The sequence below is a fragment of the Clarias gariepinus genome, chromosome 6 (genome assembly GCF_024256425.1).
Source record: "Clarias gariepinus isolate MV-2021 ecotype Netherlands chromosome 6, CGAR_prim_01v2, whole genome shotgun sequence".
NCBI lineage: Eukaryota > Metazoa > Chordata > Actinopteri > Siluriformes > Clariidae > Clarias > Clarias gariepinus.
In genome coordinates this window covers 25159962-25177039 of record NC_071105.1, presented here as the reverse complement: position 1 = coordinate 25177039, position 17078 = coordinate 25159962, and the positions used below count along the sequence as shown (strand labels likewise).

General features: G+C 42.6%; 1 protein-coding gene across 2 annotated transcripts in view; it reads right to left on the bottom strand.

Moving 5' to 3' along the window:
* Positions 1-17078, bottom strand: part of cacna2d2a (calcium channel, voltage-dependent, alpha 2/delta subunit 2a) — a 242239-nt gene that overhangs the window by 65839 nt on the left and 159322 nt on the right. For both annotated transcript variants that reach the window (XM_053497570.1, XM_053497571.1), the window contains exon 6: positions 16087-16225. In XM_053497570.1, the coding sequence (XP_053353545.1) occupies positions 16087-16225 (139 nt within the window). The remainder of the gene's footprint in view (positions 1-16086; positions 16226-17078) is intronic.

Here is a 17078-nt window from a genome sequence, read left to right as displayed (position 1 = left end):
AAGTGAGAGCCTTCACCCTGTTGTTTAATAGAGAACAATTGGCCATGACTAAATTAGAAAGAAATTGGGCCGAGTGTCTAATCAACATTTGTAAATAGTGTTCGATGACGTAAAGGTTAAGCGTACTGTATGATGTAATCCCAAGATACACTGCCTGGACCCTCATTCAATCACCTCTTGCTTTGATTATAACACACAACGGGGTGTCCTATTCATGTGTGAAAATAGTTCCTCATGCTCCTAGAACCATTCTTTTACAGACTGAGTGCTGGAATATGTCTGAACCATCAGGGAAGAAAAACTCCAGAGATGTGATAACCTGGTCATTCAGTACATTCAGGTCATCAGCTGACTTTATTTTATTGCCGCATGACGTTGGTGACCGACTGAGACAACTCCAGATCATAAGAATGCCTCCTGAGGCTTCTACATAGCTTCATGCATTTCTCTTCCTATCCTGACACACCCATCACTCTGAAATATGATCTATCTGGACTGGAAGTGTTCAAATGATCTCTATTGATGAATTTATTCTGACCACATTTCTTCCACACAGTTGATGGTTCAGCCCTATCCTTCCATGATTTGATAATGTGTTTGCTTCTTAACCCATCTACAGTATTAAAAATTTTAAATAAAATCTCCTTAATTGTTTCCTTTTCTTACTTCCTTTTCCGAGGCTTTACCCTGATTAGGACTGTGGTGGATCTGGAGCATATCTGAGAAACACTGAGCACGAGGCTGGAATACACCCACAACAATACTATAACAGAACACCATACACTCACAAGACAGGAATCCCTAACAAATATACCCAAGAAATAAACGACTAGACTATTCATTTGAAAAAACAAAATAAAAAAACACCATATAACAGGAGGAAGAGTTGGTGTGTGTCTGTGATAGCTGATGAACTGCAGTGTCCGAGCTGCATTATTGTAAGATTAAGGAAATGGCGTTTCAGGAGGCCCTCTTTTTTTTTTTTTTTTACCAATTTTGTATTTAAACTCTTTTTATCTGGCTTAAACATTTTGAGCTATGTCTCTGTTCAATTCTTCAAGTCTGTCTGCAGTGTTCTACTTGCTGCACTGTCTCGCCTGCTCCTGCTGTCTCTCCTCCTCTTATCCATTCTGTGCCTGTATGTCTCGCTGCATTAAGCTTCTTCATAGCTACGGCCATGCCACTGTCTGCTCTGGCCAGCTTCATTCTTCTGTACAGCTCTTGATCACTGACCTACATGGCACACACAAACATGTCTGTCTTTCTCTCTCTCTGTATATTTTAATATTGTCTTCCCCTCTCATTGGCCAGATCTTTCAACAGTGTCTAAGCTTTTTCTCTCTCTCACACAGACACACACACACAGACACACACACACACCACTGAGTGCAATCAGTTTAGTAATGAGTTGCTGATTAAGGGGGAGAGAGAAGAGACGAGGGAAGGACGGTCAGCTCTGGAGCTGTTTCTGCTCTGATTTAATTGTTGAGGCAGACAGGGTTAGATAAACCTCACCCCGAAGACATCTGCAGACATATGACCCCCTGGTGTCAGACTTTCTGCCTTTAAACACACATTATCATTATCAACTTGCTGTGTAGGTTTCAGTCAGGACTAGGATGAGCTGTCAGAATGAACCTAGAGAAAGCAGTACAAATATCTTGCACTAAAAAACGGAATATTAGGTTTTAGTGAGAATATTGTATAATGCACAACAATGGTACGTTAGACCCTATATTATTATTATTATTACTATTATTTCTGTGGAAGCACAATAATATGTCCCTGGGATGACTAAGAAATATAAAAGAAAAAACATCAGTGATATGGTAGTACCGTGCAAACGTCTCGAGCCCCACTCATTTCTGCTTGTCTATGTAAGAACCTCAGCAGCAACCTATTTTCCCCGCTTGTCTGTTCCAGCCATTTAGCATTCAGCATCACCAGGATAGTAATCACCGGCCTGATCATCTGTCATCATCTGTGCCTGTTTCTCACTGGTTCATGACTTAAGTTAGATGTTTTCGTGCTGGACGGATTCATGGGTCACTGTGTGGCTTAACAAAACATTTATCTGAACCAGGTCATGTACAGGGGCGGGAAGAAACACCAAAAATGAGAGCCAAAAAGGTTCTTCAGGAAGCCTGGAGAACTATTTTTCAAGACGAAATTAAAGTCTGGCTCTTTGGAATGGACAATATTAATAAATGAAGGGGTTCAAAAATATTTGCACAGTAAATATGTAAATATATATATATATACCCCTCCCTCACTCACTCTTTTTCACCGTCTATGCCGCTTTACTTTATTATCCTGTAGACCGTGTCACTGAGGTCCTAGAGCCTCTCCAAGTAGACTTGGGGCTTGGGGCGGGGTAGTACAGCCTGGATGGTGTGCCAATCCATCACAGGGCACACACATACATACAGTACACACACACTCACATTCTTATTCACACACTATGGAGGCAATTTGAGAACTCCAAGTAACATGCATTTTTTTTTTGGAGGAAACCAGAGTACCCAGGGGAAAGCCACCTAGCAGGGTGAGAACATGCAAACTCCATGCACAAAGACCCGAGGAGGGAATTGAACCAAACTCACACTAAATGAGCTCCTGCTGGGCCATGCCTTCACCAGAAAACAGCAGAGTTGAGAAACAATCTAATAGAGGGGGATCTTCTCATATGAGGTCACATTAGGAAAAAAAAATATGTGGCAAATACAAATATAAAAAAGGACAAAAATGCAGGAATATGGTGACCCATCTAAATGTCCTAAAATTACTAATAAAGTAAACTTTGCATAACAGCTTCCTGTTAATATCTGACTGTGTTCCAAACTTGGACTTCATTCACATGCCTCGATTTGGTCTGAAAAGGAAATTACTTTGCTTATTAATGTGTTTGAGAGTACTCAAGCTGACACATGGAAGGCAGACCACAATCTGGATGCGGTTTATAGTGAGGAATTGGATCTGGAGCTGGATTTTCGGTTTGCTGCAGGTTAATTAATGCTTTATAAATATGAGTGGAGCTTAATGCTGGTTTCAGTTATCTTGATTACGATAGCAAAATGCAGACTGGAGCCAATTAAAGTTAGAATAGGCGGTTACGCAGCTTTTCCATAAGTAAAAAGTGAAACACAAACACAGTGAAGCATCTGACCTCTCTCTCTCTCTCTTTCACACACACACTGTGTGTGTCTTTGAGTCAAGGATAGTATGACGGTTGTGTTTGTACTGAACACATGTGGCTATGCAGATACAATACCTCCTCTACTGTCAGTGAACAACACACACACACACAAATGCAGGGCTCTGGCAGGTCATCTACTCAGAAATATGAGGGCTGTGTAGATAAGAAAAGAGGGACCAAACTGCTGTGATTTATTCGCTGAGGACGTGTCACGACTTTCACCAGACAGATGATAAAAAGAAACCAACCCTCCCCTGAAGAATGGGCCTCAGGCTCATCCTTCAGACAGAGAGAGAGGGAGAGAGAGAGAGAGAGAGAGAGCGGGACCTGTGATGGCTTTAAAAGCTAATCCATCAGACACACTCCCTTTGATGCATTTAGGAGCGCCGTTTGTGCTAAACGTTTAGGCCATTATGGAACAGGGCTTGTCGCAGAGAGGAACAGGTTATATGGGCGATTTATGGACCAGAAAGTGCTGGCAGTGGTTCTGCTCCGCTCTTATTACTCACTGAAGGACAGCATGGCTGCTCTCCAGGGGTCTGATGAGGAGCAGCATTCTGAGACGATGGATGCTTTGTGGAGAGCATGAACCCGAATGCCACGTACGCTACTTAGCGAGAGACAAGCCACTAACTCAGGCTGTTTCTTTTGAGTCGAGGTTAATATTGAAATACTGTGTGCCCAAATACATGATGTATTATAATTTAACAGAGACAAAAAGCATATATCTTAAAATAACTGGATAGCATAGAGTGAAGCATCTGATTACAGTATAATGCAAATGTTTTTGGTAAAAGAATTGAGGCTGGTGAGGGACGTAAAGGCTAGAACATACTGTAAGTCAGAATTTCCACTCACTCACTCACTCACTCATTCTTTATACTATTTATTGCTTTACAGGGTCACGAGAGGCCTGGAGCCTATCCCAGGAGACTCATTACGCTAGGGTGCCAGTCCATCTTAGAGTACAAGCGCACACAAACACACACAATGGGCAATTTGGAAATGCCAGTTAGCCTAAGCTAAGCTCTGCACCCAGAGCACCCAGAGCAAACGCTCCAAGCACAGGGAGAACCCTCAACCCTGGAGGTGCGAGGCCACAGAGCTAACCTGTATGCCACTGGGCCGCCTCATAACTTAAAATAGCTTTTCAGATTATTAGCTTTTATGATTATACCACAATTGTGTTGTATTAATTATATTTTATTATTAACACAATCTATGTTACACCATAGTACACTCCTTAGAAATCACCATTCTTCAGCACTGTAAATTTAAATGGCCAATTTTGACCACATAATCTATAAATGTTAATTAATAAAGTGCACAAACACACAAACACACAGTTAGGTATAAAATGGCACACACATTACAGAGCCTCATGCCATCCAGACCGAAGCATCATGCACAGAAGCACGAGAGGTGGAGAAGTGATGATGATCTGTCAAAACAGACCATTCAGTTCCGATGATGGAGAGTGCGTTATTATCTAGACGCGCAGCAGACGCTCGGGAGAGCGATAGTTCGATTCTTTCTTAATGCACGCTGCTCATTAGTCGCCTTCCAAAGGGAGACCATGGATCCCAGGAGAGACTGTCAGTTTTCGCACATGTGGACTGATCGAGCAGAAAACCTTGATGTCTGGAACACTGGTAGAAATGCACTGACTGTGTGGAATATTAAACTGGAATTGTACATTGGGATGGGATCAGAGTTGAAGCAGGAAACGATTTTTACTCTCGTGCAGACATAAGCATGTGTACCTGTAGAGGTATTTCCCCGGATCTCCAATAGCAGACATGAGTGGAATTAAAGTGGAAATCATTTTTAAGCCAGAAATATCCTTAAATTATACTACAGTAGCATAGCATAAAGGAACCTCCGAACAAACTATTTTAGACAGTAGACTTTGCTGTGACCTTGATACTGTTTGGATGAACTTTTAAATCTAATCAGTTTATCTGCTGGTTGCATTGATGATTCCTTATAAATCCTACAATAATTCAATAACCTCTCCTTGAGATACTGCACTAATGAGAATCTCGGACTGGCGCACAGATACAGTCGAAAAAATCACTGCTATTACAAACAACACTTGCACAGATGTGTATATAACATATTTATAAGTTAAAAAGGATGGAAACCATAAAGAAAAACAATGTCAGAAGTTTTTTGATCTTGCTGTGACCTTTATGCTGTTTGAATTAAGGTCAAATCTAATCGGTTCACATCTGCTGGTTGCACTGATAATTCAATATACTCGTAACTCTTACAAACACTCATAAACTTGTTCCCTTTCAAAAGCTACACTCGATGCTGTGTAAAAACGCTATGGGAACATCTCTTTGTTACCAGTTGAGAAGCATGTGTGTATCAAACACGCCAAATTCTGGCTTATATAACCTTGTCAGGCAGGTTATAAATAGGAGTGAACAGGAAACATCCTCAGATCTTTTTGTCTTCAGGACTGCATTGTGTTTGCGTGTGTGTGCAAGAGTTTGATAGGAGATGCGTGCCTCCGTGTGATAGATCTCTTTCGGAGGGTAATCTCCACACTTTTTGTTTCAAGTGCTTCGCGCCTTCCTTAAAGAAAAAACATGAGCTGTGGCGCATTCCTGGGTTTCACGTGCAGATCTGGCAGACGCGCATGGGACCGAATTCCTCCCTTCTCTCGTGCTATTGCCAGATCAGTACGTTTTTCCGTCCACTTCTCAAGTGCGCCTATGCGCTTCTTGTGAATGGGCAGGAGAGACTTCCTCTCTCCCGCTTCCATTGGCGACCTCCGCGGATATGGAGGAGTTACTACAGGTAAGTAATGCGGGCAGACGAGCGATTGCATATCATCTGGCCGCAAAAGCAGGATTCACCCAAAGAATTAGACGACAGGTCTCTGTCGTGTGGCGGGGGGGGAGGGGCCTCAACGACGCTTTCTCTCTCTTCCCTTCATTGGCGACCTCCGTGATAAGTTAACTCTTTCATGGAATAAGCCTTATTCATCTCGTGTTTTTCGTGCCGTCAACTTTAATTTATTGGAATATCGTTGATGCGAAAGCACGGGGTAATACGATGATGCTCCAGATAGAAGAGATGCTCTCCTGGGACATCATCCTCCCTGAGAAAGCCAACAATTCCCACCAAGCCGTGTAGACTCTCATCTTCCCTGGTGGGGAAGCTTTTCAGGCAGCTGGTCAAGCTGGTGCTGCACTGCACACCATGGCGGTTTTGCAGGCTTACCAGGCTGACCTGCTGAAAGACCTGAGCACTGGCGGGGCTGTTAATGATAGGGCATTAAGGATAAGATCATCAAGGATAAGGATCGTGCGTTCCTCCTTGATGCCCCCATCTCGGTTTCCGGCCTCTTTGGCGACGCTGTTAATTCCGTCGCTACTAGGTTTCGGTAGGCGAGATTATATGAACAAGCCTTCAGAAAATTTCTTCCCCGCGTGCTCAAGAGTCGGCCACCCAGTCCCGACCAGGTCTGACTCTCGTGAGGCGGGAAGCACAGAAGGAGAGTGTGATGAGCCGGGCACCACCTCGTAAAGACTGGGGTGGGGCTCGCCGCGCTTCGCAATCCGCCTTAAACACCACCACTGGTGTTTCGGGCAACACTGGTCTCCATCGAGATGTTAGTTATTCGGTCACTTCCTGCCATGTTTCTGGATGCCGAACATCCAAAACTCCCCCGTCTAGCCATGCAAAAACTTGTGCCCCTTTCAGAGAAAATGGCAGTGTGGGAGCTACTGCCAGTTATATCTTCTTGGGTACTAAGGACTGTAGAGAGAGGCTACAGGATTCAGTTCGCACATCGCCCTCCGCGTTCCAACGGCGTGGTCTCCACTTCCGTGAAACCAGAAAGGGCGCATCAGCTGACTCTGGAATTGCAGACGTTGCTGGGAAAAGGGGGCCATCGAACATGTTCCCCTACCAGACAGATAGTCAGGCTCCTACAGTCGGTATTTATTGGTTCCCAATAAACGGTTCACAATAAAGACGGGGGCTGCGTCAAATTTTGGATCTTCGAGGGAAGTACCGCTATCTCAAAAAGTACAGGTTCAAAATGTTGACTGTCAAAATGATTATTTCTCAAATCCAGCCAAAGCATTGGTTTGTGACAATTGATTTGAAGGACGCGTACTTTCTTATAGAAATATTGCCACAACACAGGAAGTTCCTGAGGTTCGCTTTCGGGGGCGAAGCTTACCAGTATCAGGTCTTTCCATTTGGTCTAGCTCTGTCACCCCGCACATATACAAAATGCATGGATGCAGTCCTGGCTCTTTTACGACTCCAGGGCATCCGTATTTTGATTCTGTCTTAGTCTCAGACATCGGGATGTCATCATAGCTCTTCTATGACATTCTTTAGGATTGAGACTCAACGCCACAAAAAGCGTTCTCTTTCCTGCTCAGAAAGCAACATATTTAAGTGTCACATGGGATTCGAACGCAATGCGGGCACAGCTGTCTCCCGCGCGTGTCGAATCCATTTTCAACACCCTGATGGAAATCAAGCTAGGCCAGAAAGTGACTGTCCATCTTTAGGTCTTATAGCAGCTGCATCCACGGTGATACCTTTGGGCCTTCTGCACATGAGATCGGTTCAGTTGTGGCTAAAAGCCAGGTGATTTCACTCAAGTGCCAATCCCTGGAGGCAAACAAGGGTTACGCAACAGGGGCTTCGTACCCTTTCTATGTGGTTCAGACCCCTTTTTCTGACTTTGGGTCCCTCTCTAGGTACATTGTAGGGCATTTCTAGAGTTACGCCAAGCCACAGACCTGTCTCTCCGTGCAACCAAACAGACGACCTTGTCGTCACAAGATGCTAACGACAGACCCTTCCTTCACGGGCTGGGGTGCAGTCTTAGATGGTCGTCTAGCCCAAGGGAGCTGGAGAGGCCATCTTCTCGTGTGGCACATCAATTGCCTAGAAATGATGGCTTTTTTTCTGGCCCTGAAACACTTCCTCCAGCAGTTGAGAGGCTACCATGTCCTAGTGCAGTTGGACAACACTACTGTAGTCTCGTACAAAAATCGCTGGCGGACTGTGTTCGCGCCGCTTGAACAAGCTAGCACACCAGGTTCTGCTTTGGGCACAGGACAAGTTCCTGTACCTCAGGGCGATTTACATTCCGAGGCATATGAATGTGGCTATAGCTTTGCTCCCGGAAGTCCTGGCGAGGGTCCGTCAACAGGGTTTGCGCCTCTTATTGATAGCGCCCCGTTGGCCAACCAGAGTGTGGTTCTCGGATCTAATATCTCTTCTTGACAACTCACCACCTGATTCCATTGAGGAGGGATCTTCTGTCTCAGGCGCAGGGTACAATATTTTATCCCCGGCCCGAGCTCTGGAACCTTCACGTCTGGCCCCTGAGGGGGACCAATTAGAAGATGCTGGTCTTCCAGTCAGCCTATTTGAAACTAATTTAAGTGCTAGGGCTCCCTCCACTAGAAGAACTTATGCCCTCGAATAGAGTGTATTTGAAAGTTGGTGCATGGCAAAAAATGTAGGAGTTTCTGCAAAAAAAGTTGTCCTCGGGCTTATGCCCTAGTACTCTCAGAATAAACGTAGCCGCTATTTCGGCTTGTCATGTTCTGACTGAGAGGGTTCTGTGGGAAAGCACCCTTTAGTAGCCCATTTTATCCGTGGAGCTAAACGGTTGTGGCCGCCCATTAGAGCGACGGTCCCTTCTTGGGACTTAGCTATTGTGCTCGAAGGTCTAATTAACACCCCTTTCAAACCACTAGAGTCAGCGCCTGTCAAGCTTCTGACTCTCAAGATGGTTTTTATTATGGCCATTACTAATTTGAAGAGAATCAGCAATCTGCAGGCTTTGTCAGTCTCCCCATCCTGCCTAGACTTTGCCCCTAGGCTAGTCAAGGCCATTCTGCATCCTCACCCAAACTATCTTCCAAAAGTTGCATTCTCAAACATGCACCCAGTCGTTCTTGAAGCATTCTGTCCTCCGCCTTTTACAGCTCCGGGGCAGGAGAGACTTCAATTACTGTGTCCAGTACGTGCTCTTCAGATTAACGTCCACCGCACTAGCCAGTGGCGTAAGTCAGAGCAGCTTTTTGGGTAAGAGCATTGGGTGAGAGATGCTATTGCCCTAGCCTACGAGGCGCGTGGTCACACTTCGCCTCTAGGAATCAGGGCTCATTCGACCAGGGGGTTTGCCTCATTAATTGTGCTGGAAAGAGGTTTTCCATTGCAGCAAGTGTGTGATGCGGCAGGTTGGTCCTCTCTGCACACATTTGTCAGATTTTATAGTTTGGATGTTCATGCTATTCCGGGCTCACGGGTCCTCGAGTCAGCCTTCCCTTGACTATTGTGCGCACACGCAACACAACCCTGGGGGCCCAGACACTTGCAGTGTGGCAGCATTGGTATTCTCGTTCCCATAGTGTTTTCACGCAGCATCGAGTGTAGCTTTGGAAAGGGAATGTCTCGGGTTACTTTGCTGTAACTGTGTTCCCTGAAAAAGCGTGAACGAGATGCTGCGCTCCAATGCCGCACTGCTTGTGTGACTGGACGTCCTTTCAGGCAAAATTGACCTGAGGGTGTTTCCGGTTCACTCCTATTTATAACCTGCAGGTGCACTTCATCAGATGATGTCACCTGACCGAGGTTATATAAGCCATAATTTGGTGTGTTTGTTACACACATGCTTCACAACTGGTAACAAAGAGATGTTCCCATAGCGTTTTCACATAGCATCTAGTTCTATGAACGCTGAAGAGAGACGGAAATTTAACGTGAAACTACTTCTGATTTTGGATTTGGCTTGAATTTTGGGTTCACATCCCATCCAATGCGCAAACCCCAGCCACTGGATGTAGTGCCGGTCCCAAGGGGAGATAAAAATGGAAGATTTGCGTCAGTAAGGGCATCTGGCGTAAAACTTCTATATTACGCTTGGGAAAGTAAAGCCTGGATTATACACTATTACAGGAAATTAACAAACAATGCAGGTGTGAACTCCATCAGCTTACTGTCACAGTAGTAAAGATGGACGTGGAACTCTGACAATTTATTCTTCCTGTGCAGGAGGAAACGTAGGAAACTGTTGTGTCAAATATGCAACATGAGTCAAAGACAAAGGAATATCAATGGAGACATTAATCAAGGGGGTGAATGCAGAACTGGAGGGTGTGATGTACAGGAACGTGACAGGATGTGACAGGGTCATGTGATCTGGTTGTATTCTGGAATGCGTGGGAACCGGTGCTGACGCAACACTTTAAATCAAAACGAACGAATTTGTGAACTGAAGGGAAATTGTACAAGGAAAGGAAACAAAACGACAAAGAAAAGCATGCGGATGATAAAGGTGAAGGTGGGGAAAAGGAAGGAGGAGAAACAGAAGCAAAAGCCTGAACCCCCAACAAGACCGGCATTGCAGAACGATAAAGCAGCAATGAGGAGAAGAAGAAGAAGATAGAAAAGAACTAGGCGTGAATGCAGAAGAAGAAGAAACAGAAGGAATAGATGGCAAAGAAGAGGAAGAAAGATTTTTAATTAAAAAAATGGCACAATAAGCCGTAAACAATTGTAATAGAATTTGTGAGCTTGGCGGGCGAGTGGAGGAGGGCGTTTTTAATTAGCGTGGGCGAGAGTGATAGTGCTACTTCAGTGGATTTGGGGTGGAACTGAGACAAAGCAAAAGAAGTGGGAGGATGAGGGATTAAATGCAAACCCTCCATCCTCCCTCACTAAAAACATATGTGAAACCCCACTGTTCGTTCTTTTTCTCTTTGCTGACATTAAAGACAAAAAAAAGCTCATGTATTCTTTCTTAGACTGAATATTTCATCACGTTATTTTTATCAGTAGAGGCTTTATAATATTCATAAGATTCATGAAGTGGCACACAACTTAGACATAAATAACGAATAGTTATAATTAAAAAATTTTTAAATAATCTATTGCTGGGGTCACTCTTTTTTGACTCTCACACACACAAACGCATCAATTAAGTTTTCTTTAAAGGCAGTCTCAAATCAGCAACCCTCCTCAAAACAGAACACAAATGGCGTTTCCAGTGCGTTTTCCTATGCTCTGGAAAAAAAGAAAAAAAAAAAAAGGGAAAACGCAGAAAAAGAGGGCAGCCTCATCCTTGAGAAGGTGGGTTATCCCTCAGTTCAACCACACAAAAGCGGCCTTCCTTTGCTTTCATCCACACGCATTTAGGCGTTCTATGTTCCTTTAATAGGCACAATTTCCATCCATGATAGTTACCCCTTATGGCAGAGATTTTTAGATATACAGAAGGGATATGAAGGAAAGAATAGGGATAAGCTGTAGAATGTAAGCATAGATTTTACATTAGCATATTTGTCTAGCTAATTCAATACTAACATTAAGCTTTACAGAAAACTGGTTTAATGACAAAAAATCATTGTAATTGATGTCTACTCTTTTTCCCCTTATGCTATATACACTCTATTCACAAATATTAAAGGTGAAAATGCCCCCATGTCCTCCGGTCGTCCCAATTCCATTTCCCCCCACTATCAGAATTATGTTGCCAAAAATCCAAAAGACTACTGAATTTTTTTTTTCTGATTTCATAATAATATTAGAATATTATTACATAGTTACTGTATACATGTCCTATATTAACTGTATGTAACATTAGCGCTTTTAAAAAGCAGAGCAATTCATAATTACTAAACTAAATCAACAGGTAGAGCTAATAGGACAGTTCTGTTTATCACTAGCATAACCTAGCAAAAAATACAAAAGAAAAATCCAAAGGAAAAGTCACATACTCTGATATTTTTTCTGAAAAGCAGATTATTAACGTTTTCTTTTTTCCTCACTAATATTAACTAAATAGTCAGATGGATGGCTCACATAATCTTCCTAGCTAAAGGTTTTTCGGTACCACATCATATTAAAATCATGATGAATTTAAGCCAACAAGCATATTTGGTTAAATTGCTTTAAAAAGAAGAGTAAACTATTTAAAAATCATATTTCATGATCAATTCAAGCCATCAAGCGAGTTTTGTTAAATCCCAAAATCCAATCAGCAACCTGAGATTAGGAAACCCTTTAAAAATCATATCTCCGGTGCAGTGGTGCATTAAGAGAAATGATAACATTGCTTGGGAAAACTGATTTACTAAAAGTTCTAATTTGTGTGTGTAGTGAGCAATTACGGGTGCAGTAAGTGGGTGTGTTACAGATTTCCCAAGAGTAACTGGATGGATGATGTCATGTTCAAAGGTGAAAGAAACACTTACACTTATAATCATTATTGTTTATATGTATTATAATAACAATAATTATTATTATTATTTATTGACAGTCCTGCTTATTTTGGAAAATGTAATGAAAAAAAATCTTTGTGGGCAAAATTAAAAGAGTCTCTGACGCTTACTTTACATTTTATACCCTTGTATATGTGTAAAGGCTCCTCCCACTCGTTTCATCCAGACACCGTGCTCACCTCGCATCCTTCCTGCCTTCTTCTTCATTGCCACTTAATAATAAGCGGGTATAATTAGACTAAAAACTGTTTGGCTGTTTGACCTGCACTAATTAGAAAGTTTGCAGTCTTTGGCAGTGGAATTCATTGCCAGCATAATGACTCATAAAACGGTTCATTATGGCTGAGTCGGGGAACGTTCTCAATCTCAATAAACGGCCACGGAGGCCTGGCAGGCCGGTCTGAACAGGACGTGGGGACCGTCGGCCCATTTCTCCCTGCAAAATAGACCAGTCGCAAATTTTACTCCAAGCTGTTAATATTGTGGGTGCAGCTCACCGTGTCTCCGTCCCAGTCCTCCTTTTTCTAGCTCTTGATACGCATGGATAAACCCCTGAATGGTTTTGAGAGATCAAGGCGAGGGAACAGGCTGTAAAATTTTGCAAAAAAAAAAAAAAAAAAGCATTTCCATGGGGAAATAAAAAACAATTCCTGGGTTTTTTTCTGGCAACATCTAAATATGTTTGTAGCTCCCCATCATCTTTGTGATATTTCTTGTTTTTCAGTACCCTTTAACTCTTTCTAGCAGTACACTGATGTTCCATTAAAGATGTCGAATAGAAGCTGATTTTTTGGACATTTTATTCAATATGAACAAATGAATTATTTAATTGCCACTACAAAATGTACATGTGCTTCTTAATCAAGAGATGAAAACACTAATAATCAGTAACTGATTACTCCTCAATTAAGTATTTATAATCAGATGCACACTTTCCCCTCAGTTTAAGTTTTGTTTAAACAGTGCGAGCTGCACAACCCAGTATACCACATGCTGATGTATTCAATCAAAAAAGAACACCATATATTAAATTTCTATTTTTAATTATATTAATGAGTAAAATCCTATTTAATTGAACATTAATTACTCAGCACCTCTATCTCTCTTTCACACACAAACACACTGTGTTAATAGCCCTGTCCCGTCCCGTTTCGTGGCTGTGCTCACGAAACGCTTGTAAGCGTAAAACAGTTCATGCTGTTGAACGCTCAGTTTATCGACCACACAACAGCGATCGGTTTTGTTACAGAGCGCTGCATCACCATAAAGACGGCGGAAGGGGACGTGGATTGTAAACAGGCTGATTCAAACCAGTGTTCCTGAAAGTAACCGTGGAGACTCGTCTATTCAAATAAGTTTTTATCAAGCACCAAGTAAAGAGCCTGGCTAGTAAGCGAGCTAAGCTCACATTAGATCAGTGGTTCTTGATCTTAATCCTGGAGGACCAATCCCCTGCATGCTTTAGTGTTTCTCTGCTCTACCACACCCACACCCACTGATGTGCAGGGCAGTGGCGCTCCAAAACCGCTGTGTTAGATTACAGATGGGTTGTTGAGGTTACCACTGCATGCAAAACAAACCTTATCTTAATATATTTTTAATTCGTTGTACTGGCAATTGATCGATTTACTATTGATAATTAACATCTCTAATCGACGCATTCTGTTATAAGATAAGTCATGGCACTGCTGGGTTCTGGTGTGTTGAGTATCCTGACTGTTTAGCTGCTAATGAGCAGAGTGATGGAAAATGGGAGGGGGTGAACTTCCTGAACATTAGGACTGAGACGAAACAGCACAACTAGTTTTTCTGATTGTACGCAACACTGTACACAACTGCCACCATAAAAGAACATTCCAACCTAGCAGCCTAGATAAAAAAAAAAAAAACTTTCAAAAAAATGCTAATTCATAAAGCCTTGTGTGTCTAATTTCATATGAGCCATTAACCGCTATTGTGGTGTGTGACATCACGAATGAATTCAAAGCTGAACACAGACGGAATTTTCACTTTTTAGCCTCTAGTAAAAAGAGTAAAAAAAGGAGAAGAAAAAAAAACTCTATTAGACTCTGTATCCATGGTACGGCTTGTAAAACAAAGTGATATAAAGAGAGTAATGCCCCTTCTTAACGTTCTTCTTAGTGCAGCATTCTAATGCCCCTAGTAACCTGCATTACAACATGACAGGGGTCTCTCAGAGACACTCATGAGCTTATACTGGCATTAAGTGGTAAGAAAGTGGCACTTGTCAGCTGCCTACGCTGACCTCAGACATGACAACAGCGGTAAAAAGCTCTCTGGCTGGCGAGAGTTTCGGCACTTAGCCGTTTCTTTTTCAGTCTTGTCTACTGATCATATTGTCCAGTCTTCAATTTTACACAAAAGGAGCACTAAATGGACCTGAAAGTTTTAATACTCTTGTTAACCGAGCGTGGCTGTGTGATTTAACTGAGATAACTGAAATTAATTCTGTGTAATAAGTTGACTATTAGCCGTGAAATACCGTTGGAATTCAATATCACTATATAGTGAAGAGTGCTCTATGCATTTCGTCAGTACCACGAGCTTCCTGCATAAACACAAGCAATGATGATAGCATTCCTAAACACCTTCAGTGCTTGCCCCCCGGTCGTGATAAAAGATCTTTAACGGACCATTTGCTCAGAATGCTAATTTTTATTTTATTTTTTTACGCTAAACCCTGAAACCCTGAAGTGCTAACTAAGATCTGGCCCTTTAAGAGAAGACTGACCTACATGAAAGTGACATTCTTTACGCCCTTCATAATCACAGAGCTTAAAAAGGTCTTGCCCTCCCCATTTTCCTGGTCATTATTAATCCTCTTTCCTCAGACACACTCTATTGTTCCTGTGCAGTAATGTTTCCTTTCTTCACCTCTTCACCTACGGTGGTGGAGCTATAATTCCCATGAGGCTCAGCCCCCTGCTCCTGGCAGCAGTGTACTCACATTTAGATGTACCTATTGATTAGCTACTCCCGGCACCTACAGCCTGAATGAATAAAAAAAATTCTGACCAATGCATATTCATGCAAAGTTTTAAGGCCTTCTCGTATTTCGCAGAAACCCATTGCTTATGGAGCCATAACTTTAAAACCATCAAAAGTAGAACTGCCTTTTGGGTTCCCCTTGTGTTATTGGGGTGGCTGTGGCTCCTCAGGACATGGCTCTGCACCGTGTCTGACACCAGGATGTTGGCAGTAGATGTAGTGTGGGAGTTTTATGGGTTGAACGTGTTTGTCTAATATATACAGTGGGTGCTTAATCAGCCTGGGATCTAAAGAATTTAGGGGCGGGCTCGGAGGCCATGGGCTGTTTGGCTGTCGGGCCTTGTGCGCAGCATTCCATCGTTTCCAGCATTGAGCATTCTGTGGGATCGCACTGGACAGGCTTGCTTTTGCTCTCTGCGGGCATGGGTGAGCCATGTGTGCCACTGATCCTGTCACCATCTTACTGGTACCTAATTAATAATCAGTGTTAATGTGTTAATGTTATGGCTGAATCAAACACAAAGTGATAATATTTGGATATTTAGTAATATTAATATGTAAACACTACTTAGTGTGTGTGTGTGTGTGTGTGTGTGTGTCAGCACTCACAGCCTTTGTAGATGTCAGTTGGGATCTGGACAGCAGTGTAGGAGTAATTGACTTTGTTTTTGAAATTGGGGTCGTCCACAAACTCCAGCGAAATGGACTTCAGGATATCCAACTGGCTAGCTTCGTCGCTATCTTCAGACTGAAACACACACAGACACCAAATTTTACACAAACATCAATAACGGGTGAATGTCCCGATAACCTCTCCAAATCCGGCTTCTTTTGATGGCCTCTTCGGGTCCCCTCTCCTTTCAAACCCGTAACACGGTGTAACAGGACAACAAAGTGGGCGATAACCGCCCAAAGTCAATTAGTGTGTGAAATGGCTATCGCTTTCACACTGAACTCCAGGACGCCATTATCCCAGTCAATAACAAACCGCAAAATCATTGCAACAACAGAGCCCTGCTCCGCTCCTTTAAGCTGCCACAGATACCAGTAATTAGCATTTTAATTCATTTTCAGTTGCAAATCTGCATGGCCTGCTTCTGAAGCAACTTCGGTAACAGAGAATGTCGAGGCAGCACAAAAACTGACCAAATAATTGGATTTCAATAGCAAATCGTTTAACAAATGCCCTCAGCATACTGCATTATAAACAACCTGGGCCTCCGTGTCCTGCAGTGCACACAGACTCTGAAGAGGAATAACACGTCGTCTTGCTGCAGTACATCCTCAGACCTCTCCCTTCAGAAATCCATTGTGTATGAAAAAAAATGGATATTTGAATATGGTGGAAGAGTCCCCCCCCCCCCGCCTGTAATTTACTTAATGTAATTTTAAAAATGAAACTCATATTCTATATTTATTACACGTAAAGGAAAATATTTTAAGCCTTTTTTCCACGAAATTCAATAACCCAGAATCTCAAAATATTCAAATACTGTATTTCCCAAGATCAATCGTAAATGTATCGACGATATAGAAATGTCCGACTTCTGAAAAGTATGTTCATTTATGCAGTTGGTACTTGGTCAGGGCTTTTATAGCAG